The sequence below is a fragment of the Callithrix jacchus genome, chromosome 1, assembly GCF_049354715.1.
Source record: "Callithrix jacchus isolate 240 chromosome 1, calJac240_pri, whole genome shotgun sequence".
Taxonomy (NCBI): domain Eukaryota; kingdom Metazoa; phylum Chordata; class Mammalia; order Primates; family Cebidae; genus Callithrix; species Callithrix jacchus.
Window position 1 is genome coordinate 134,732,255 of NC_133502.1, and position 26,152 is coordinate 134,758,406.

The 26,152-nt window shown below is 35.9% G+C and overlaps 1 protein-coding gene across 2 annotated transcripts; it reads right to left on the reverse strand.

Moving 5' to 3' along the window:
* Nucleotides 1-210: 210 nt before the first annotated feature.
* Nucleotides 211-25,757, reverse strand: C9orf72 (C9orf72-SMCR8 complex subunit). 2 transcript variants are annotated; one of them, XM_035307447.3, is made up of 11 exons: nucleotides 25,676-25,757; nucleotides 18,849-19,336; nucleotides 17,710-17,769; nucleotides 14,545-14,640; nucleotides 13,715-13,779; nucleotides 12,057-12,129; nucleotides 10,296-10,412; nucleotides 8,359-8,594; nucleotides 3,996-4,053; nucleotides 2,204-2,313; nucleotides 211-2,086 (listed from the first exon to the last, which is right to left on the reverse strand). In XM_035307447.3, the coding sequence occupies exons 2-11, from the start codon at nucleotides 19,290-19,292 to the stop codon at nucleotides 1,900-1,902; spliced, it is 1,446 nt and encodes a 481-aa protein (XP_035163338.3). In that variant the 5' UTR covers nucleotides 19,293-19,336; nucleotides 25,676-25,757; the 3' UTR covers nucleotides 211-1,899. The 2 variants fall into 2 exon arrangements, with proteins under 2 accessions (XP_035163338.3, XP_002743035.3); XM_002742989.6 differs by lacking the exon at nucleotides 25,676-25,757 and adding an exon at nucleotides 25,411-25,476.
* Nucleotides 25,758-26,152: the final 395 nt, after the last annotated feature.

A 26,152-nucleotide genomic window follows, 5' to 3' on the forward strand; every position in this document is an offset into this window, starting at 1 on the left:
CTGAAATCCAGAGAGTAGAGCACAAAGTTTTTTTTTAAACATTAAGACTACAACATTATAAAGGATCTTTAAATATTTTTTCTTTGAAAAGACAAAATTAATTAAAAAAAAAAGTTTCGATCCAGCAAGACTGTCAGCTGAACAGAAGCTGATCAGTCTTCAAATATCATAGTAGTATACGTTTTGAACAAACAACTGAAAGAGACAAAATTTCAAATATATTTTATTTAAAATTCTCCATCTAGGAGAAAAGATATATAACAATGTTTACACATGCTTTAATAACTTATTTCACTGTACAACTTACATTCTATATAACAGTACAATAAACCAGCCAAAGAAAATAACCAGTTAGCACTTAAATAAGAATCTATTATGTAAAAAACACTGAGTATGGGACACTATAAGATAGTATTTATATATTCTTTAAATGACTGAGCTACAGTACAACAGTCATCTAGTTCAGTGTTTGTCAAAAAAATCAAGATGTCCACATCTTTCTGATTCATGATGGGAAGGCTATTATGACCTTTCAGATTAGAACATGTCTTTTTATTAAATTTGGTGGGAGGGGGGAAAAAGTGCTCTTTACCTTTATCCCTTTCTTATAAATGTATTTTCCCTTTTATGTTATTTCCACAGTTTTAAATAAAATATTTGTGTTTGTGTATACTACAATGTCATTATTGTGTTAGAATTATATATCAGTTGTTTTATAGCCAGCAAAATGGTCTAAACACATTAAGTAAACAAAATAAACAGACCACTTAGCTCTGCCAAAGTAGCACCTAGAAAAATAGCATTTCAGTAAAATTTCTCCTGCTATTCCTTATAGCCTGTTGCAGGCAAATGGCAACAACTGCAAAAACAAGGGCAGAAATGTAAGAAGGAAGTACTCAAGAAACGATTTTCTGTTCCTGAAAAAAGATCTTATTGGTTAGTATATTCCCTAATGCATTTTATAATCGAGTTACAAATGATGCCAAAGCAGACACATGGTAAGACTCTGCAAGAAGAAAACAAGATGGAAATGACTGACCAGTGAAATCTGAACTTGTTCCAAGTAATTAGATTTTCCAAGGAAAAAAAGGCACAGGAGGTGCACATTTCAATTTGGCTCAAACATAATGAAAATTAATTTTAAAAGTGGGCAACAACTACTAAAACATAAAATACAATTTCCTTGAACAAAGCTCAACTATACAGAACATCAACAATAGCAACAACAATAAAACAAACAAACAAAAAACCTAACTGTGGTTCACCATGAGCAGGGACTATACCCAAGTATTAGACATTTCTACAGATTGAATCCCAAGGACTAAATCCACAAAGTAGGACCTAATAATTGATTCCAATTAAACATCTGCTTGATCAATTTTCTTTCTAAATCTTATCCTATGTTCAAACTCACTTTCTTTCTGTGGAACTGAAATCATTTAAAGGCTCTAGTTTTCAGTTGATTGCAGAAGTATTACAGTAATTCCACACACCAAAAAAACATAAAAGAGTAGGAAGTCAACTAATATTATATCTGTAAAAGCTAACTCAGATTTCACCTTGATACATGTAAACCATGAATCATATATTTCAAAAAAACAGTAGTTGTGGTCAAGTTTATAACCTATTATTATATCTTTAAAAGATAGCAATAATATTTATTATATTGTAAACATAGGTCTGTATTCCAAAAGCATAAGTCTAGGAAAAGAGACATCCAATGTAATGATGCACCTAACATCCCCTCACAGACTCTTGTGAAAACTGTAGTGTAACTAACTTAACTGCAATTGCTGAGCAGAACTCTGGAGTATGACCCAGGGGGATGTTTCCCCACACCACTGAGCTACTTTAGCAGCGATCATGACTGTGATGGAATATACTTATCAAGTTACATATTTAAAAAGTCATTAGAACATCTCGTTCTTGTACACTAGTGTAGAAAGGTCTTCCAAAGATAAAAGAGTGTAGGCCTGGTTTAATTTTCTCAGCCAGAGCCATTATTATGTTAAGGTCGCCCTCTGCTGTTAAATCAAGGTCTATCTTCAGGTTCCGAAGAGATTTAAAGGGTTTTTTTCCCTTCTGCCTAAAAATAATGAAAAAAGAAAAAAAAAGCAAAAATTATGATATAGAAAATGTACAAAGGAAACAGAACATAAAGCAATGTACAAAGGTTTTTCTTCTGTGTAGGAGTTTTACTCACGTATCATCTTCTATGTATTTTATTAATGTCAAGGCTTTTCTGTGGAGGACAAGTAGAAACTGTGCAAGGAAAGTACTCCTAAGAGATAAGCCAGGTTTCAGCTGAAAGACCTGCAGGGAAAGGAGCCATTTCAACATATAATTTGCTCACATTCTACTTGTACAGCAATGTTTCTATGCCAGTGTTGAGCGTGCTTGGCAGACAATACACACTAAACATCTCCTTAACTATTTCCACTGATGTCCCCTAACAGGAGTGTGGTATAGAAGTACTGGGTCTAGGAACAAGCTGACAGTTTTTTGAAGTTTTCTAATTTATCTTTAAAAATGCACTCAAATTTTGCATTCTACTTCAGAATATACCCATTACTTATTTTGCTATTAAAACTCATATGTAAGTTATTTTACATTACTTTTTTCTGCCCATGTCTTCAAATAAAATTGAAGCTTCCAGAAGGTGAGACTACGGTTTTGAGACATTCCTACATCTGTATTTTGCAGGGGTTGGGGTGGGTGAGTAGGAGCAGAATGTGTGCATGTGATGAGGTGGAGGGTGGGAGGGATTTTATTTCAGCTAGAGAAGCATGAAATTCCAGCCTACAGATTTTCCTTGAACTTTACAGTATGTCACAGACCACATAGATCTATATCCAAAATTTCTAGTTAACATAAGGATCTCATTATCTCAAAGCTTTATCTATGATCGGTTTCCTGGCCTGATCTCCAGAATGTTATTACAACAAAACTGTAATATTAAGAAATAAATTCCATATATTATACAATTCCTTTTACTGTATAATTAAGTAGATATTTTTTAGAAGAATGAAACAATAAAGATACTATCATTTAAATAAGTACACTATGCTTCAAAAATATTTTTGACTCAGTTCCAGCAAATAAACCCCCCTTTCTAAAAAAAAAAAAAAACCTAATTGAGTTATAGGTTAATGCTTGAATTAAAATATTTGTTGCCTGAAGTATGGAATGCTGCATCCTGAATTGTTAATATACAGACTCTTCTCCATTAATAAGTCAAAAGGAAAAATCACTTAGACACTTTAGAAAGACCAGACACTACAAAAAGATAAGCACCTAATAAAAAAGATTAGGACTTAATTCTATAATGTTTTATATATAAAAAAAATTAAAATATATATTATGCTCTATATGTCTAAGTATATATTTTACATATCATATATAACATATACTCTATATATGACATACAGGGTTATAAGTCTATAACTTACATATAAGTTTTTTAAACATATAAACATATATATATATATCCTACAATGCTCATAATATATATATATATATATCTATATACCTGTCATATATATACATACACACACATGCATATATATACTTGTACTATATATATAGTACAAGCATTGTAGGATATATAGGTATATATTATATCTGTAAAAGCTAACTCAGATTTCACTGATACATGTAAACCATGAATCCTATGTTTCAAAAAACAGTAGCTGTGGTCAAGTTTACGTCCTATCATTACATCTTTAAAAGACAGCACTATTTATTATATTGTAAACATAGGTCTGAATTCCGAAAGCATAAATCTAGGACAAGAGGCATCCAATACAAAGATGCACCTAACATCCTCTCACAGTCTCTTGTGAGAATTATAGTGTAACTAACTTAACTGCAGTTGCTGAGCAGAACTCTGGGGCATGATCCAGGGGAATATATATATGGAACAGGCATTGTAGAATATATTAAACAAGAAAACATGTCATATCATTCATTCTGACAATCTCAAGTTCAACATTTACCTGATCCAGGAAGGCTTTCACTAGAGTGTCTCTGTGTAAGACATCTTGAAAAATATTCCTGAAGAAAATGAAGAAAAAAGTTCCAATGTTGAAATGGCTATATAATGCTATTTTCCACAATCCTTCACTTGAGCCAAAATTTTAAGTTCTTACAAACTGATATTACATATAAAAATATCTGTAAGAATATAGATGTATGTATTTGAAGATATAAAATATGCATTAATTTTAACTCAAGGATGTATCTACATTTTATTGGTGTTTGCCAGGCTAATACGTAATTTTTTTTCTCTGAAGAATATGAACAGTCTCCAATAACGGTATGTATGTGTCTATCAATCTATTTTAGTACTATCATCTTTTTAAAAAAATTAGAGACCCTTAGGCAATTAACAAATATAACCACCAATTCTTGCCATCTCAAAAACAAAACAAAACAAAAGCCAGTAACAAAAATAAGCACACAACCACCACCACCAAAAACCAAAACAAACCAAAAAATGTGAGACGAATTTGAGTGGGATTAGAGCACACACTCAGATGATTATCTACTGGGTCTCCCTCAGTGGGAGGAAACCATCTACAAGTAACATCCAGCTATCCAAGCAAGTACTATCTACCTTGGCAATGGCCAGAGTGAGAAGTAGAGATATAATGACCACTTAAGATAATGTGTGCCTAATACAGCACCTAGGTTACAGTAGGTGCTAAAAGAAACACACAAACAAGATTAGTTATTCCCTTTTCAGGCCCAACCTCCCTTTCATCTTTTCTCTTTTATCTTCCCTAGGTTCTACTCAGGCCAGACGGGTAAGAGAACATTTGATAAGGGAAGGAGTTTTTAACTGAAAGTGGTAGGGATTGTCCTGTAACTGACCAGAATGGCAAAAAGAGAATGGGTGTGTGCAGAGACAAACAGGAAGGTAGTTCAAGTTTTCTAATCTTAAGAAATGAGTGTACCATACTACAGAAGAAAGAAACTGTAAAGGGGAAAAATAATAGCATTTCATGCCAGATATAGGTGACGGGGGGATGGAGGCAGCAAACCACATTGCCATGTGTGTACCTATGCAACAATCCTGCATGATATGCACATGTACCCCAGAACCTAAAGTACAATAAAAAATAAATAAAAGATATTAGCATTTCATCATTAATGACTGGCACTGATAGTACCCCTTCTTGGGCTTTGGAAAGAGAATAAGGCTTTTATTTAAGTCCAGTGGTCTTATTAAACCGGTTTCACTGTATGGATATCTTAGTCACAAGTGAATTAGATAAAGCAAAGTGTTAAAAAAGAACATTTCAATTTGTTTGTGTCATCTCTGATTTCTTTCAGCAGTGTTTTGTAATTCTCATTGCAGAGATCTTTTACCTCCCTGCTTAGCTGGATTCCCAGGTATTTTACTCTTTTTGTGGCTATTGTGAATAGAACTGTGCTATTAATTTCACTCTCATCTTGGATGCTGTTGGAGTATCGAAAATGCTGAAACTTAGCTGAAATTTTTATCCAATCTAGGGGCTTCTGGGCAGACTATGCAATTTCCTAGGTACAGAATTATATTGCGTACAATCAGAAATTGTTTGACTTCTTCTCTTTCTATTGGAATGTCTTTTCTTTCTTTCTCTTCCCTGATTGCTCTGGCTAGGGCTTCCAGAACTATGTTGAATAGGAGTGGTGAGAGGGGGCATTCTTGTCTTGTTTCGGTTCTCAAGGAGAATATTTCTAGCTTTTGTCTATTCAGTAAGATACTGACTGTGGGTTTGTCATAGATGGTTCTTAATTTTTGAGGCATGCTCCTTCAATGCCTAGTTTGTTTAGGACTGTTTTTGTTTTTTTCTTTTTGAGACAGGGTCTCAACTCTGTTGCACAGGCTGGAGTGCAGTGGCATGACCTCAGTTGGCTATAACCTCTGCCTCCTGGGTTCAAGAAATCCTCCCATCTCAACCTCCTGAGTAGCTGGGACTATAGATGCATGCCACCATGCCAGGCTGATTTTTTTTTTTTTTTTTGTAGAGATGGGGTTTCACCATGCTGCCTAGGCTGGTCATGAACCCCTGGGCTAAGAGATCTGCCCGTCTTGGCCTCCTACAGCGTTGGGATTATAGGTGTGAGCCACTGCACTTTACTATAGAAGGTTTGTAACATGAAAGGATGTTAAATTTTATTGAAAGCCTTTTCTGCACCTATTTTATTTTTAGCTCTGTTATATTATGAATCACACTTACTGATTTGTGTATATTGAACCAACCTTGCATCCCGGGGATAAAGCCTACTTGATCAAAGTAGATTAGCTTTTTGATATGCTGCTGGATTTGTTTTGCTGGTATTTTGTTGAGGATTTTTGCATCTACATTCATCAAGGATATTGGCCTGAAGTTTTATTTTTCTGTTGTATCTCTGCCAGGTTTTGTTACCAGAATGATGCTGGCCTCATTAGGGAGGACTTCCTCCTCCTCAATTTTTTGGACCAGATTGAGCAGGATTGATAATAGTTTTTCTTTATACACAGGTATACACATTGAAAAATATTCCATGCTCATAGATAGGAAGAATCAATATTGTTAAAATGGCCATAATGCCCAAAGCAATCTTCAGATCAATGCTATTCCTCTCAAACTACCAATGCCATCTTTCACAAAACCAGAAAAAACTACTTTAAAATTCATATGGAACCCAAAAGAATCCCGAATAGCCAAAGCAATTCTAAGCAAAAAGAACAAAGCTGGAGGCATCCCATTAGCTGACTTTATACTACAAGGCTATAGTAACCTGGGTACTGGTACAAAAACAGACACATAGATCAATGGAACAGAATAGAGAGCTGAGAAATAAAGCCACACACAACATTTGATCTTTGACAAAGCTGACAAAAACAAGCAATGGGGAAAGGACTCTGTATTCAATAAATGGTGCTGGGATAATTGTTAGCCAAATGAATTAGAGTGAAACTGGACCCCTTCCTTATACTATATATGAAAATCAACTCAAGATGGATTAAAGTTGTAAATATAAAATCTAAAACTTGTTATTTTTCTATTGCCTTATATACTTTGACCTGGTTTATTACAGTTAAAATTTACTGAGTATCTTCTATGTGCTAAGCATTATTAAGATAGTCTCATTGTCCCCCAGGCTGGAGAATACTGACACAATCATAAAACTCCCTGTAACCTCAAACTACTGCTCTCAAGAGATTCTCCTGCTTCAGCTTTCTGAATAGCTAGGATTACAGGCACACAGAAACACATTCAACTAATTCTTTTTTATTTTTTGTATAGATGGGGTTTCACTATGTTGCCCAGGCTGGTCTGGAACTCCTGGCCTCTAGTGATCTGTGTATCATGGACTCCCAAAGCTCTACTCTTATAGGCATAAGCTACTATGCCTTTTTTCAGCTGATAAAAGAGAACCACAAAAGTATAGTACAATTCTTTTCCTAATTTCAGAATATCATTTAAGTGTTTACTTAGTGTTTTATGATAATAGATTTATCATCACCACTTTTTTTTAAGTTGGGTCCATGTTCAACATTTAATTATCATTACTTTTCCTTTTGAATTTACTGATCAGACTTTTTTTAAAATAAGAAGTGAATAACAATATAAAAGGTAAAAGAATGCTCTATTAATATATTTTAACAGTTTTTCTGTATTTTATATTCACATGTCAAGAAAAAAATGATTACTTCTTTGGTTTTGTTAATAAGTCCATGCAGTCACCGTTACACAACAGACTATACACAATGCAGGGGCTGGGGCTGTCTGCTTGGCCACTATTAAGCTCAGTACCTAGTACTGTGCTCAATATATATTTATTAAACAAATATTTAAATATTTACTTTAAGGGCTCATCATACCTATTTTAGGGTAAACACAAATGTATGGGGAAAACATTTAAGGAAAAAATGCTTGATTAAATGTTTCTTTAAGCATAATTCTGCTAGTAATATTTCTTTCCTTTTAAGTGCAACTTCTGTTTTGTTTTTATTCCTAAAAGACACAGTTTTGGCCAGGCATAGTGGCTCACGCCTGTATTTCCAGCACTCTGGGAGGCTGAGGTGGGTGGATCACTTGAGGTCAGGAGTTCGAGACCAGCCTGGCCAACATGGTGAAATCCTGTCTCTGCTAAAAATACAAAAATTAGTTGGGCGTGGTGGAACCTGGCTGTAGTCCCAGCTAGTTGGGAGGCTGAGGCAGGAGAATTGCTTGAACCCAGGAGGCGGAGGTTGTAGTAAGCCAAGACTGCGCCACTGCCCTCCAGCCTGGGAGACAGAGCAAGACTTCATCTCAAAAAAAAAAAAATAAAAGACACAGTTTCATATTGCTTGACTATAGTACCAGCAGGCAGAGCATTACATACAAATCAGGAGTAAAGCTTTCGTCAGTGTAGATGATCGTATCCTGAGCCATGTCTTCTTCTGAAGTGGCTCTCCAGAAGGCTGTCAGCTCGGATCTCATGTATCTACGCTGATTATAAATATGTTCATGACAGGGTGGCATCTGCTTCACAGTATTGACATCCACATCTATGTGTGTGGTGGGATATGGAGCATACATAACTTGCCGGAAAGGCAGCACAAAGCTTCCAGTTGAATCCTGTCAAAATAAAAGGAAAATTTACTGTCTTATATGCCAAACGATATAAATGTTTTTTAGTTTTAAAAAATGGGCTTTGATTTAGCAAATCCATCTCTAAAACTTTATCCTAAGATATTACTCATGAGTGTGTGCAAAGTTTTAGTGACAGGAGTGTTCACTATAGCACTGATTTTAATAGCAAAACATCAGAACAACCGAAGCATCCAAAAGAAGTGGTTAAATAAATAAAAATGGGTTTATTATTTAGCAGCTAAAAATGAAGTTGTTGTAGTTCGTGTTGATATTCATGAAGGCTTAGAATCTGCTGTGAAAAAAAAACAGATTAGAACATGCAGAGATAATCCAGTGGGGTTGGGAGTCTTAAAGAAAATACATGCAAAAGGGAAAAAAAGACTAGAAAGAGATATGCCAAATATTAATAGTGGTTATTCACTGGATTGTGAAATTACAAGTGTCTTTTAATTTCTTAGTTACTCTATACATTTAAAAAATCTCAATGAATATGTATTTTTTATAAATAACAAATTTACTTCTTTCCTAATCTGTTGATGTATGCAGTTACCATGTAATAATAACCTACTGTATATGAAGTACTGTGTTATATGCTATGCACAGAAGACAGAGGCTATTTCCATTTTTCACTCTTACAATGTTGTGATAATCATCTTTGTATAATGTCAAAGGTATATTCTGGAAAACTATATACTTTGTATTTGCATAGAGAACTATTAAATATTTTTTCATTAAATCATACTTTTGAAATTTCCTCTATGCATCTGGTATAGGCCCCTTTCAGAGCTAAAATTATACAATTAAATGAGAGGGTGCTGAGGAAACAAAAGTATTAAGCACTTTATTATGTCTTTAACAGAAGTTCTAATTTAAAGATCTATATAATTCAAATAGGAAATGTTTCCTTTAACTAGTTTCTGTATTTAAATACTATCATTCTGAACTCATGGCAGCACATTATTGAAAATGTAAAATCCTAACATAATTTTTCTTTCTAACAATTTTTAAACTTTCTTCTTTCATTTTGCCGTGACTACATCTCAAGAAAAGTAGTCATTATGAGACAATCACGTAACCATTAGGAAAGCTATTTCTTCATGTCTTGGACAATAATTGAAATGACAATAATGGATTCAACAAGGAGAACAACTTTCTTCCCCTTAAGTATTATAAATAATTGCTAATTTACATTTCTATTTTGCTCCTTGAAAAGTAGACTCAAATGAAAGAAAAACACAAGTTTTTTTCTAATACATGTTATATATAGAAATATATACATTTTAGTACACATACATAGGAATTGCTTAAATCCTCTATGCTTCTGGTGTTTTAATTTTTTTTAAAACAATTCAAATGTGTTTAGTAAAAAAGAAATGATCTTATTTTAGATGTGCAACCTGATTCATACACGTGTTTTAAAAAAATCCTGAGACTAGACATGTAGGTACAGGTAGTTTCTCACGTGGAAGTTTCCCACCAGGAAAACAAGGATATTTTATGTTGTTTTACTCATACTAACTGTAAATCCATGACATAGAGTCTATGCTCCGAACTGTGTAAAGGAAGTCAGTCCTTTGGTATATCAATATGAGATACATGAAATAATAATATTTAAGATCTGTCTATAAAGAGTCTCAGAAATGATTTTAGAAAATTGGTTTCACTTGTGATAAGTAAAAACTATACCTTTAGTAGGCCTTGTACAAAGAGCCCTGACTCATATTTAAATGACGATTCTGCTTCACATAACCTGGAGCATTTTCTCTCTGCTGGAGTCAGAAAAAGGCATAATGTTCTGACTATCTACAAAAGAAAATATTTTAGCATTAAAATATGAAGTAAAAAGACCATTGATTTGCTTATGAAACAAATCTGAACAGAAATTTTAATTGTTATTATCAATAAAACATATCCTAAGAATTAAGTATTCCTTAGTCACCAGGAATCCATGGGATGTAACAGTTGTTGCTTAAAATGGGGATTCTATGGATAAATATAGAAAATGCTTGGTAAATTTACTGTATGGCATCTCATAACCTTTAACATTTGGGTACATATTGTGACTTTTCAGGTGAATTATATAATACGCAGACTTTCTCAGATTTATTTGACCATGGAAAGTTTATGGCTTCTGTTTAGTGGGTCTACATGTGAAATTTGTTATAAGAAATATCAAAGAATGTCCAGATCCTCCAATAAAAAGAGAATTAATTATTGAACTTAATTTAAAATAAGCAAGTCATTAGTTGGAGTTTAGAAATCTGATTCTAATAATATTTGACCTACAGCTCCATTAGGAAAAATAAAAAGGAATGTAACTATCTTGAAATTCAAATTATATCCAGAATTATTATGTTGAAGCAGTGGTTATCAACCTAGAGCAGTGGCAACTTCTTTCTCAAATTAAAAAAAGATAAAAGGGATGCCTTTTATCCCTTTTATCTTTGCCTCAAGAGGATGGAGGATGGGAAAAATGTTTAAAAAACCCAACCCCAACTATGGAGACTTTCTTCTTCATAAAGCGGCTCAGCAGTCTCTCTGTGGAACCTAAGGCTTTGGACGTCACAGATGGAAAGCCACCTGTTTGAGGTAACAGAAATAGTAAGATCACTAGTCCCTAGATGCAATATAATGACAGAAGTATACTAAGCTCTCACAAATGGTTATATGAGAAATATAATTTTGATAAGTTAAGGTTCATGTAAATACATAAAGTAGCTTATTACAGAAAAAATAAATTATGAATACCTTTGTAAAGTAAATAATCATTTCCAACATATTTCCTATGTAAAGCTTTTTTAAAAAAAGCTGGTTTGCTGAAATTGAAGGATATACATACTTATCTCTGAACTCTTTCTAACTAATGGTCAGTGAAGAAAAGTGCAAAATCATTTAGTTTACTAGCTAATGCTTGGAAGTGTAACTGTTCATGAATCCTTTATTCACTTAAGTAGCACTGAAGGAATGGGTAAGAAACATTACTGAATAAAGTATAATCATCACTGACCACTTAATCCCAATAGCTCCCTAAAAGGGATGGATTTAGAAGGAAAACCAAGACAATGAAATCAAGATGAATAAACATAATATTTCTCTGGAACTAGGACCAAAAGTACATGACTATCTTCAGATTTGTTAAAGATAACACTGGGAAATAGAGAAGAAATATTTTTTAAAATATCTGATTTTAATATATTCTCAAAATCATTTATACACGACGACACTGGTATTTACAAGTTATCAAAATAAACTGATAAATAATTCCTATTCAAACAGTTTATTTCAAACTCACTGCTGCCACAAGGTGTCTCAGCAATGTGAGGGGATTACACTGTCTCCTTATACTATTAGACCATTTTAATTACAAACTACCATTTAAATGACAATCCATGACATATCATCAGTATTAAACAGTCAAATCATTTGCTAGATTATAAAATAAACTACCTTATTTACTTTCTCTGCACTGCTACCTACTACAACGGAACAGCCACAGGTTTGCAAGTGTGAGCTGATGGCACTGTAAGTTAAAGAAAACAGATTAAAAACATGGCTGGTAAAACAATTTAACAAACTAAAAGCAAAAAAAGTAACTCAGAATAGCTTTACATGATAAACGCTGAAGCTATAAGCATAATGTTATCTTTTATTTGTATAGGACCTACATTTTCTAGACACCTTTCACAGTAATTTTCTTATTGAGTCTTAAAACAACCCAATTAGTAAAATATCATTTAATTAATGCATTTATTTATTGAAATACCGTAATCTTATAGCTGAAGAAATTGACATGTAGAGAGATGAAGTGATTTACTTAAAGTCAAATGAGATTTAAAATGATGTATGAAAGGCTGACACTGAACAGACACAGGACTAAAGTGCTTCTGATTCAAGCCATTAAGGTTCTTAGGTTAAACACATTCTGATACTCCATCATGAGCCTGAAGGAAAAGACTGTGGACATAAAAGTGAATACTTTATCCTTTTACTTCTCTCTCCTTTTTTTTTTGAGACAGAGTCTCGCTCTGTCACCCAGGTTAGAGTGCAGTGGCACGATCTTGGCTTACTGCAACATCTGCCTCCTAGGTGCAAGCAATTCTTGCCCTTAGCCTCTGGAGTAGCTGGGATTACAGGCACCCACCACTACGCCTGGCTAATTTTCGTATTTTTAGTAGAGATGGAGGGGGTTTCACCATCTTGGCCAGGCTAGTTTTGAACTCCTGACCTCGTGATCCACCTGCCTCGGCCTCCCAAACTGCTGGGATTACAGGCATGAGCCACTGCACCCAGCCTACTTCTCTTTTTTTAAAAGTAAAATTTTATGATAATCTGCAATTGTAAAGAAACACTAAAGAAGAAAATGAGATAACACATGTAGAGCACTTAGTACAGGAACTAACATGTAGGCACACAACAAATAATTGGCTATTTCTGTTATCATTTTCCTTAGAAGAAATGTAAATAGAAAACATTAGCTATTAGCTATTAAGTGTTTTTATGTTCCTGGCACTGTACTAAGGGATTTATATTATTTATCTTACTCAATGCTTACAACAATGCTATACATTAGGTACTATTACTATTATTATTGTGATTTTACAGATGAGGAAATGGATGCATAGAGAATTCAGGTACCTTGACAAGGGATACACAGTATTAACCCAAGCAGTCTGTTTAGGAGCACAAACTCTTAAGTACTAAACTCCACTGCTGGATGGAAAAAGATCAGTACCAATACGAATAATTTTTCTTCTAGGCCTAAATAACTCAAGTTCATTTACAGTACAACTTAATTTGAAAGGGTTCTTTTGGCTTCAGTGAGAACTAAAACAAGAAACCAGAATCAAGCAAGGGGCCATGATTTCTTGTCTGGGAACTATGGAACTCAGTTTCTTTAAATAGCAAATCGATAAACATCAAATATATTACAGGGATATAATGAGTAAAAAATAACACAAATTTAAGCAACAGTTCAAATATACAATGTTTTCCCTAGAATAATCTGAGTAGACAGGCTGTTATTTTCTTCCTTCCAAATCTAGTCATAGGTGAACATAAAATTTATATCTGCTTCATCAAGCTTTTATGAAAAGAAAACTTCTTACTTGAGAAGAAAGCCTTCATGACAGCTATCACCAATATCATCATCATTGAGTACCGTATCAGCTATCTAAAATGCGCCAAAAAATAAAAAAAATTAGTCTGGCTATAACATAGTGTTGAAACAACACTTTTAATATACAGGTTTTCTGAAGTCTAGATTCAATATAACACACTGCCTTCATTTCTGAGACTCAAGACTCCCCATAAAACAATCTCTGTATACCACCATAAACTTTCAGAACAAATGTGAAAGCTGGTCAAGCAGGTTAAACAATTACATGAACAACTTCTTCTTCTGAGCTGTCAGAATCAGGAGACTAACCTAAATGACCAAATGAGGAAACAACAAGAATAGTTTCTTAAAGATATCTCTCAATACTCATAGTGTGTAATTCAAAATATCCTCAACAAATGATTAAGGAAACAAAATTTGTGACTACAAGTAGACTTCCCTTAATGGCTACTACTTCTGCACACTGTTTGGTTTCAAAAGGTACTGCCATTAAATAGTACTGCTTTATAAGAGCTGGGATCCTCCCACTTCTGGGAATTACAAAAGTAGTGAATAAATGAAATAAATTTAACTTTGTCATCATTGATCAAAGGGTTCTTTTAGCTTTAGTGAGAAAAAAAATCCAGGATTTTGCCATAAAATCCAGGATTTTGTGTGTGCTTATTTGTTAAAAGTGGCTAATACAGCATGTGAATAGTAATGTATGACAAAATGCTTAGTATTAAAATTGAAATATTAATAATACACACAATAATAATATAACCTTCCCAAAACTGATAGAGGGCATCATTGCTCTCATTAAAAAATATAAAAACTTACATCTATTTCTTCAGGAACACTGTGTGATTTCATAGATGAAAGCAGTTCCATTACAGGAATCACTTCTCCAGTAAGCATTGGAATAATACTCTGGCCCTGCACGAGAAAGTAACATGAATTGAAGTAAATCACATAATGTGAGATAAGCTGGGCAATAAAAAATAAAAATCAAACAATAACATTCTTTGATAAAAATACTTGGTAATTTGTTCAAACACTATATAAAACAAGTCTACTACTTGTCTAAAGGATTTATACACAATCTAAAGCTCACTTTTATTTATTTTTTGACATGGAATTTTGCTTTTGTTGCCTAGGCTAGAGTGCAATGGTGTGATCTCAGCTCACTGCAACTTCTACCTCCTGGGTTCGAGTAATTCTCCTGTCTCAGCCTCCTAAAAAGTTGGGACTACAGGGGCCTGTCACCATGCCTGGGAAATTTTTGTATTTTTAGTAGAGACGGGGTTTTGCCATGTTGGCCAGCCTGATGTTGAACTCCTGACCTCAGGTGATCCACCCGCCTCAGCCTCCTAAAGTGCTGGGATTAAAGGCGTGAGCCACTGCCTCTGGCCGGAAAGCTCACTTTTATTCTTTAGTGAGCATGGAATCATTGGTTTATGGTTTACTGTTATATGCAATAATTAAGTCACCATGCCACTTTTAGAAAAGATCTCCTTTAAAATTTATTTGAGATATACAAAAAATCTTGTTAAAAATCATCAATATATTTCATATTTAAAAATGAAGAAAACTAAGCACAAAAAGACTTTGAAATCCTTACCAAATAATTCAGTAGGAAAACTTGAATCAACACCCAAATGCAAATCAAATTCAGCACATATACTTTAAGAATCAATAAAACAGAAAAGTTCCCTTTAGAGCTATTTCAAGATAATACTACTACTTATTACATCTTGAAATTGTAATTTTGAAATGTGTAGTTTATAGAATCAAACTGAAAATTAACACGTTGCAAATGTAAAGCGTTTCAAATATGGGTTGTCCCTCATTAATTCACTACCATCACCAATCTCACCAGTTTTGTGACCAACTTGGGTAAGTAAACTTTTTGAGATATAAATGAAATTGTCAAATGTCTGTGAATTTTTAGCTAAACATATTTTTTAATCATACATTACTAGTTGTTTTTCCTCATTTATTTTATGAAATGATCTTATTCAAAGTCTTCATATGCATCTTTAAGTTAGAATCTCTGTCAGACCCAGGGCCATTTTTTGAGAAACTTTAACCAGTTTTTCAGAGCCCTTTATTATTATTAACTTGCTTGAGAATTTAAATGTAACGCCACCTCTGTAAGTTTTATCCTAAGCCATATGTCCATCTATGTAACACTGAAAAAGTTTTATTTTTTTAAAAAAACATCCTTTAGTACCTTACACAACTATTGTTTTTAGTTTTTAAAATAATAATTATATGCCTGTTTAGAATTACAAGAACACATTCAATCTAGCAAGAATGACTGGATCCATGTTAAATTTCCTGCCCTGTGAAGCAATTTTATCAAATGACAGCTACAACTGAAGTTGTTTCAGACTAAAGCATCATCCCCAAACAGTATTGTTCAAAATAAAGTCGTTGTAAGATTTGCAAGGACTCAATCAAAAGGCAAGGCCTTCTTTTCAGAAAGAATAATTTTGGGAAAATATTTCCTCTTAGATTTAGGCACACATAGTATTTCATTCTCAGTATCTCAGACATTTATTATCATTATAAGTTAATGGAGATCTTCACTGAAGCTCAACAACACCAAAAAAAAAAAAAAAAAAAAAAAAAAAAAAAAAAAAAAAAAACCAATCCTAGAGGGCTAAATACAAAAGAAGCTCTAAAAGAAAATCCCTCAAGTTTCTGTTCCTCCTTGTACATCTCAAACTTGAACTTCTCAGCAGTAGGATAACATTTTCAAGAAAAGCACTTAAAAGAGAGACCAAAATTCATCAGAAGTGGTCAACTTAAGGTTTCTGGTTTGAAAAGACAAAATCCCAGTAAAAGCAGAATTTTGCTTGGTTCTAAATTTCCTCATCTTGAGATAAGTCTACTTAACTACTCCATAACTAGTGGGTTACAGGGTGCTGAAAGTTACCGCATTCCTGGGGACCCTGATTACTGACCAGCAAATAAAGACTGGGATTCTTTGGGTAAAGGGAAATCTTTTTTTTTAAATCAGACTTTCGCACAGAATTACTGTCTCTGGACTGGAAAGCTATCTACAAAAGTACAAACACAACAATTTGGTAAAGGATATCATTGTACAGGGTTCTATATTATGTCCCTGTATTTTCACAAGTTTTTTTTAAAAATTACTTTTTTAAGTATCTTCTGTCTCAGTCATGCTAAGAACCAGAGAAAGGCAAAACAGCCATGTTTAAAATACTGGAGTTTTACAAGGAGCAGTGAGGGTCACCCAGAAGAAGAAATGGAAGTGTAAAAGTGAAGAACCCATTCTTCACTGGAGATTCCCCTTCAGGAGAATTTCTCTGCTTTACACTGAAATGGTCTGCACCTAATTTCTGCAGGGGAAGCCACACCCTTATAACCATGCCTCTCAAACTCTAGTGTCTGTTCCTCAGGGGCATTCAAAGCCAAGGGATAAACATGGCACCTTTTCCTAGAGGAGAGAGTAAGAAATATCATTGACAAGTTTTTAATATTAACATAGTTCCATCATGGAATAAAATGTAAATTGCATGAGTTTTAATGATACAACATAAGACTTAAAAGAAATACTGTGTGGACCTGGGCCTATGCCCCAGACAGATACCTTAGGGGTAAATATGTTCTCTCTCTGTTATAGCTACTTCTATAAAAAAGTCTGAGAAGTAGTACCTTAAAGAACATATCACAGACAATTTTTTAAATTCTTACTATGAACAAGTTATCCAAAATTTACTCTTGTACAAACAGAAAAAAAAAGGGGAGCAAATATTAATTTGTAGATGTAATTACTATTTTCCTTTGTTTACTGATTTAATTCTTCAGGTCTAAGATATGGAAATCTTCCTCCAGTTTATTCTGCACAGCTCCATAAAAGCACCATTAAGGCTTACTAGGTACGTCCCCCAGGCCTTCACAAATGTAGCCATTAACCTTATACAGATACAGGCCAAGAGAATAATGATATTTGACATTATGCAATCTGTACTTTACCTGATCTTCCATTCTCTCCGTGCCTTCTAAGATAATCTTCTGGACACTTTCTTGTCTTTCCTGAGTAAGAGAAAATTTATTTAAAAAAACAATTCACAACATTTTGGTACTTGCTTATTTTTCAATAGACATGTTCTTGTGTAGTAATTGAGTTCACAAGAAAAATACTTTTCTACTTTAGGGAAAAAATGAGGGCAGAGGCAGAAAATTAACCCAACAAATGCATGTTCTCATAAAAATACAAAATAAAATCAAAACACCCTTTATTCTGCAGTGAAAAAGCAGTTCACTTCACAGAAAAGTCCATGTAACATCTGCATGATTTCAAAAAGGAAAAGAATGACTTGCACTTTTCAAATTAAACATTATGATGTTGTTTAAAAGATTCTCCTGATTTTAAAGAGTTTCATAATGTGAGAAAAAAGGAAGTAAGCCTGCAAACATAGTAAAAAATTATTCTTTTAAAAGATATTCTTTTTCCTTACTATTGGGTAAAAGCCTTTTAAAATTGGTAACGCTTAATGGACTTTCAGGTTATTACCAAACTGGAACACAGGAAGGAGAATTCAAGATGTTCTTTAGATATACCAAAACTATACTGAAATGTAAATATCACTATATATTCAACTACAGGATTTAGAGGAAAATAATTTCTGTAAAATCAAAAGGAAATCTCTTGGGAACCATTCTGTCCAACTTTCTCATTTTATGAACTTGGGAACTTGGCAAAGAGGTTAAAGGGACCAAAGGCTACATGATCAATAGCTTATGAAACTATGATTCTGAACTGTTATACTTAGAGATAGTAGTAAGTGAAACACAGGATTGTGCAATGAAAGGAAAACAAAAGGTATTAAAGTCAAAGGCTCCTAAGAAGAATCCAGGATTAAAAGTTTATTTGTCTGAGCTTTAGTTTTTCATCTGTAATGTGGAGCTACCATCTCCTACCTTCCACAGTTAATACAAAGATGACAGACATCAGACCAGATCTATCTGTATCTAATAGGGTAAATGCAAAATAAATAACATCTTTGTTTTATGCTCATTGCATATAATCAAAAAAATAAGATTTATATGTATCAGAAAATAAGTTTTCAACAGATAGGTTAACATGATTAATAAGCTGAAAAATCACTTACCTTATGCATCCATATTCTTCCTTTCCGGATTATATGTGTTAATCTATCAACACACACTCTGTGAAGTGGGAGGTAGAAACTAAGTTCTGTCTGTGGAAGTATAATTGAGAGTCCATATGTGCTGCGATCCCCATTCCAGTTTCCATCAAAGATTAATGAAACAATAATCACTCCCTTTTCAGACAAGACAAAAAACTTTACATCTATAGCACCACTCTCTGCATTTCGAAGGATTTCTCCATTTAGAGTGTGGTTGGCAAGAAAAGTTATTTCTCCATCACTGAGGAGTACCTGTTCTGTCTTTGGAGCCCAAATGTGCCTTACTCTAGGACCAAGAATATTGTCCCAGTAAGCAAAAGTAGCTGCTAACAAAGGTGATTCACCACTTAAAGCAATCTCTGTCTTGGCAACAGCTGGAGACGGTGGTGGGCAAAGAGTCGACATCACTGCATTCCAACTGTCACATTATCCAAATGCTCCACAGATATCTAAGCAATGACATATAAAACCAATGATTAGGTTGGGCAATTTAAAGATAGCCATCAAACCCCCAAATGATTTAGATATACATGGCTTGTCCTCTTCTGAGTTAGAGACTCAGAGGCCTGTTGTGTCCTATCAGGATAAAGACATTCAACTAGCACAGCAGGTGCACATTAAATGTTTGTTGATATGATCATATTTTGAGACATGGGAACTTGTTACTTATATTCAGGGCATACACTTGGAAATTCAAAGAAATAACAACCAAAAAAGGGCTTCTTCACACTGATATTAAATGTTATATTGTTACATACTGAAGTTCATAGAACAGACCCTCACTATTCCCAAATATCCAGTCCATATGCAATTCTAGTATGATTGGATATTTGGCCCCTAACCCACAGCAGCTAAAAAGGAGAAAAACAGGAAGGGAAAGGCTCAGCTACAGACTTACACTTGTCTGTTGAATTGTGTCCCCAAAAAAGATATGCTCAGTTCCTAACCCTTGGTGTATGTGAATGTGATCTTACTTAGAAATATGTGTAATCATGTTAAAATGGGGTCACAATGGATTAGAGTGGGCCCTAATCCAGTAACTGCTGTGTTTATATGGAGACACAGACACAAAGAGTAGACAGCCATGTGAAGAAAAAGGCTGATTCTGGATTGCTGCAACTACCAGGCAAGAAAGGAATGGTGAGGATTGCTGGTAACCACCAGAAGGCAGGAAGAGGCAAGAAGAGAGTCTTCCTTCAAGTCTTTTGAGGATCATGCCCCTGTCAACACTTTGATTTCGGACTTCTAGCTTCTAGAATTATGAGAGAACAAATTGTTGTTGTTTAAAGCCACTCAGTTTGTAGTGCTTTGTTACAGTAATCCTAGAAAAGTAATACAACACCTAACAACAGACATACTTTAAAGCTGCTAAAAGGCTAAAAAAAAAGATTGCAATACCACAAGTCTGGAACCATAACAAAAAATGAGCAAACAGTCCTGTTATCCTCAGTGAACTCTCTGGGTATGAGAATACTAAAGCCAGATCCTGGTGTTTAAAATGACATTGAAATATCAAGACAAAGATAAATACATTTAATATGCTAGTCAAGAAACCAGTACAGCACTTTATCACTGCAAAGAGAGTTCTACACTAAATGCTGAAATTAAAAAGCTTTAGTTATTTAGAACATGTAGAGAAGCAAAGGGTTAAATAGGGCCTGTTTACGCCTTTCAATTTAATGAGAAAACCAATATGATGAGAAGAGCGTAAAAACTCACATCCAAGACAGAACCTAGGGCTCTTGGTCCCATGCTCAACTTGTACATCTTAATCCACACAAACATATCACTTTAAAAAGATACATCCTATGTGATACTAATGTAAAATGAATCATTCTTGCAAATACAGTTATATGCCATGCAATGTTTCAGTCACCGGTAGACTGCATATGTGATGGTGGTTCCATTAGATTACAATGGACCTGAAAATATGCTATTGCCTTAGTGACACTGTAACCATCATAAGGTCTTAGTATAATTTTGCGAGTCATTGAAAGTATAGCACATACTACAGTATATAACACTTGATACCATGTTGCTGGTTTATGTATTCACTATACCTTTGTTATTCTAGAGTGTACTCCTTCTACTTTTTTTTTTTTTTTGTTAACTATAAAACAGCTTCAGGCAGGTCCTTCAGGAGTTATTCAACAGAAAGCACTGTTATCATAGGAGGTGTGTTTTTGCCTCTAAAAACCTTTCGGTGGGACAAGATGTGGAAGTGGAAGGCAGTGAGGTGGAAGGGAGTGATACTGATAATCCTAATCCTGTCTACGCCTAGATGAAAGTGTGTGTGCCTTAGTTTTTAACAAAAATGACTAACAAGTAAAAAAAATAAAAACAGAGAAAAGCTTTCCAGAATAAGGATATAAAGAAAAAATATTTTTGTACAGCTGTACAATGTGGTTGTTTCAAGTTGTCATTTTAAAAGTTAAAAAATTAGTTTATAAAGTTATAGTAAACTCATGTTAGTTTTTATTGAAAAAAAGAAAAACTGTTAAGATAAATTTGGGGTAGCTTAAGTGTACTGTGTTTATAAAGTCTACAGTGGTGTACAGTAATGTCCAAGGCTTTCATATTCACTCACCACTCACTCACTGACTTACCCAGAGCAACTTCTAGTCCTCCAAGCTCTATTCATGGTAAGTGGCCTCTACAGGCACACCATTATCTTTTACCCCATATTTTTACTGTACCTTTCCTATGTTTGGATATATTTAGATAAATACTTACCACTGTGTTACAACTGTCTACAGTATTCAGTACAGTAACAGCTGTACAGGTTTGTAGCCAAGAAGCATACCATATAGCCTAAGTACGCAAAGGCTATAATATCTAGGTTTGTGTTAAGTACATTCTATGATGTTTGCATAATGACAAAATAGATGTTTGCATAATGACAAAACAGCCTAATGATGCATTCCTAAAGAATGTGTGACTGTACAAAATTGAAGACTTGTTATCCAAGGCTGAAAGTAAAAAAAAGTTATAATTTCATTTAACAGGTCTAAAACTGTGACATCTATTTCTCATAATAACAATAGAAAGCAGCTAATTGGCAAACTATGATATACTTATCTTTGCCATGTAATTGCTTTGGGAGCTAATATTTGATCTGTAAATGTATGACAAAGTAAACAATTTTACTTAAATAATTTTATCCACATCTTGTCAAGAGAGTTCAGAGTCTGATTAAAAGCAGTGACTTCTATTTATAGAGCATTAGATGAGTGCTTTTATCATATTATAAGTAGGCATACAGAGCCTGGCAAAACAGTTAACTGTAAGTATGTGCAGAAATGGTTGAACACAAAGACAGTTTTAACATGTGTATTTTTAATTTCAGAAATTCATTTAGGTAATACTTTTAGGTATACCAATTTAATAGTCATAAGAGACAACACACTGGATATAAGCTGCATAGCTTGTTTAAAATATCCACGGTTTGTAATAAAATTTAAGCAGTTTACAATGATCAAATACAGGAATGTAATCTGAATCAAAACGGTAATGACACTACTGCTGTCATCACTAACAGCAAACTGGAGACCAACGTAATGAATTAACATACAACCATAAAAGTATGTTGTAAACATATTTTTCTTTCATTCTTTTAGAATAAAAAGGTGAATAATCATAAAGGCAATATTACAACTCTAATATTTCATCATCAAACTGAAAATAAAAGTATTTCCGAAAACAGAACTGAGCCCTGGAGCAAAATCTGATTGAATTATAGGGAAACTTTTTACCATGTTGTAAAAATTGAACTGTTATAGACTGCTAGTTAGCGGGTGGATCACTGAGTTCAGGAGTTCAACACCAGCCTAACCAACATTGGGAAACCCTGTCTCCACTAAAATTACAAAAAATTAGCCGTGTGTGGTGGAAGGTGCCTGTAATCCTAGCTACTTAGGAGGCTGAGGCCGGAGAATTGCTTGAACCTGGGTGGCAAAGGTTGCAGTGAGCCGACAGCACCACTGCACTCTAGCCTGGGCGACAGCGCGAGACTCTGACTCAAAAAAAATAAATAAAAATAAAGAAAAGAAAATGAAGGACAAGGATCATATTGAATTATTTAGCTTTAAATACTATCAAAAGAAATAGCCTCAGAAATAAAACTAGGAGAGCTGTAAAATTATTTTACTAACACTTGAGGTCATCGTCTTTGGTGAGAAAAATCACCAATCATACATACAAATGTAGCTGAATAAAATCAGCTCAAAACCAATAGTTGTTTATGTACCTCTCTTATGTACATGTAGTGCTGGCTACTCCAGAGTTACCAAACATTAGCTACAGAGTGTTTTGAGGGAAGCCAAGATTCAAATTGAGTGAGAAGGTGTCTTGCCACTTCTGCAAACAAAACACAGGGTTCATGAGAGGTTTCCTAATACACTTTCTGAAAATAATCCCATATATCCAGACATAACTAGAGTAATTAGCATCTGTTAAAACTGTTAGTACAGTGCTAAGTTTGAGGTTTTGCTTTTTCTTTAAACAATTGTTAAAAATCAGCCATCTCTTTCCTGATGGGTATATAAAAAGTTGGTTGGTCCACTGCTATTCTAAGTCAAAATTCTACCATCATAAGGTCCTCCCTTCTTGTTTTTTAGAGACAAGGTCTCATTTTGTCTTCCAGGCAGGATCATAGCTCCCTGGAACTTCAAACTCCCAGGCTCAAATGCTCCTCCTGCCTCAGCCTCCCACATAACTAAGACTACAGCTGTACACGACCATGCCCGGCTAAGTTTTTATTTTTAATTTTTTGCACAGACATGGTCTATGTTGCCCAGGTTGGGCTTGAACTCCTGGCTTCAAGTGATCCTCTTGCCTCCACCTAACAAAGCTCTGGCATTATAGGTGTAAGGCACTTTCTCCAGCCTGGCTCTCAATACTTGTAGCCATGCTGTGTATTTTCTCCCACCCCAAAGTGAAGCAGGATCCTATACTGGTCCACTTTCCCCACCAGGAGCCGCCCAGGACCACTGTAGGGACAGTGAACTGCTTATAGCACTAAAAGTTCACAACACTCTCTAAATCTTCAACATCAGGAAAGACTCAGAAAGATATCATTATCTTGCCATTTCTCACAGATTCAAGTTTCTCAGCCAATAGGCTAAATCTAGTCCTCCTGGGAACCACCTAATTAACGCAGAATAGAATCCAAAGGCAGACTTGAAAAACGGAAGTCATCTTTGGTTTACTTTAACTTCTTTCTCTGAAACCAAATTGTGGAGTGCCAACATAGCCAAACAGAATAAACAACTTCATATGTTGCTTGTAATTGTTTCCTGGAGCAGATAAATGCTGGCTTAGTGAACAATTGGAATGTGGTCAGTAATTTTTCTCGTTTTTGTTTCAGATGTACTGTCAGTGTGAGGCAGTTTCCAACTGATTCAGCGTTTTCCTAAAGAGACAGGGTTTGGCAGAGGTGGTGAAAATAGTGCCTGTGTCAACTACATTTCAAGTATTCTGACTCCACGTTATTAATATCCCCTATATGATAGTCTTGCTTCTGTGATATTCACAGATTATGTAAAAAGTATCCGAAAGTCTGAGCAAAATCATATCTAACAGTATCCTTTTTTGATCCTTTGTACAAAGTAGAAGGAATGCCAGACAGTGTACCCTTGCTGTAAACAACTGGTGGTGCATGGGAACGGTCTGAATAGCAATTTACCAACTGCCACAACCAGGCTAGTACTCTACCAGAGCCTAACAAACTCGCTTGCAGCTGAAAGGGACCTCCCTCCTGTTTCGGAATACAAAGCCTCGTGGAGTTCATCGTGGCCAGACAGGCCCAGTGAGGACACAGAAATGCAATCTGTGCACTTCTGTCTGCAACTGATTACCATCAGTCAAGTGATGCCCAAGTCGCAATGGTCACTTCCTTTAAGCAAGTCTGTGTAATCTCCGAGCTGTGAAGCAACCAGGTCATCTCCCACAGAATCAGAGTACACTGACTAGCACTGCTGTCCTCACATGCAAGTCATCAGCACTCCTTAGAAGCTTGGGCTGAAATTCTGCAGCCGTGGCCACACCCCCATTGCACCCTGCAAGATCTCCTCGCCCGCAGGGACCGTCTCGGGTTCCTAGCGAACCCCGACTTCGTCCGCAGGAGCCGCGCGCCGCCCGCCGCTCGCCCTGTGGCCTCCCCCCTGGCGAGGCCTTTCAGTGCCCGAGGCTCCTTTCTTTCGAGCCCGCAGCGGCAGCGCTCCAGGCGGGTCCCCGCAGGATCCCGGGGAAGGAGACAGTTCCGGCACTGCGCGCGGGAAAGCGAGGAAGAGGCCAGATCCCATCCCTTATCCCTGCGCCGCCGCGGCCGGGAAGCCCGGGGCCCAGATGCCTGCAATTCCACCGGTCGCTAGCGAGGAAAGCCTGAAACCCGGCTTTGGTCAGAGAATTTAGGAGGAAAGTAAAAACGCGTGGAGCTCTCAGGAGAGCCCCCGTGGCTACCCGCGCCACTTCCCGCAGCCAGACCCCAAACAGCCACCCGCCAGGACGCCGCCTCCTCACTCACCCACTTGCCACCGCCTGCGCCTAGGCTGCCGCGGGCGCAAGCACCACAACCGCAGCCCCGCCCCCCATCCCGGCCCCGCCCTGGCCACGCCCCACGCCCAGCCCCTCGCGCGCGTCCCCAGAGCTCCGGAGCCCGCTTCACGCTACGGCTGTTTCCCTCCTTATTTTCTAACGGTTAATCTTTATCAGATCTTTTCTTGTTCACCCTCAGTGAGTACTGTGAGAGCAAGTAGAGGGGAAAGAAGGTGGGAAAAACAGAAACACACCTCCTAAACCCACAGCTGCTTTAGCTAGACCCCGCCCTCCGACTGAAGAAACTAGGCAGCAGGGACGGCTGACGCACCAAGCGTCGTCTTTAACGTGGGCGGAACTTGTCGCTGTTTGACGCACCTCTCTTTCCTAGCGGGACACCGTAGGTTACGTCTGACTGTTTTCCTTATGCGATGACGTTGATGCAGGAGGCTCGCAAAAGGGGGCGGGGCAACTTGTCGGGTTCTTTTACCTTAAGACGCGCCCTGGAGTAGCGTGGGCGCAATGGCTTGTGCGAACCTTAATCGGAGAGCCTCCTGGGTCCAGAGAAAGTGAAGCCGATTTCGTGGTTTCGAATGGTTTTGTTTACGCTTGGCAGTTGTGGGCGCTCAACAAATATTTGGTGGATGAAATTTTGTTAGACACTGTTAAGTACGTTCAAAACTCCACTGCAAACCCTGGTAGGGGACCGTTCGGGCCCTGCGGGCGGGAAT

Bases quoted from the DNA above. Each gene is read 5' to 3' on its own strand.
- C9orf72 (XM_035307447.3), bottom strand. From the start codon at position 19,292: ATGTCGACTCTTTGCCCACCACCGTCTCCAGCTGTTGCCAAGACAGAG. The intron at 14,641-17,709 runs GTAAAGTACAGA...TTTCTCGTGCAG, and splicing joins CGGAGAGAATGGAAGATCAG to GGCCAGAGTATTATTCCAAT. The intron at 13,780-14,544 runs GTAAGTTTTTAT...GGCGCATTTTAG, and splicing joins GTGTTCCTGAAGAAATAGAT to ATAGCTGATACGGTACTCAA.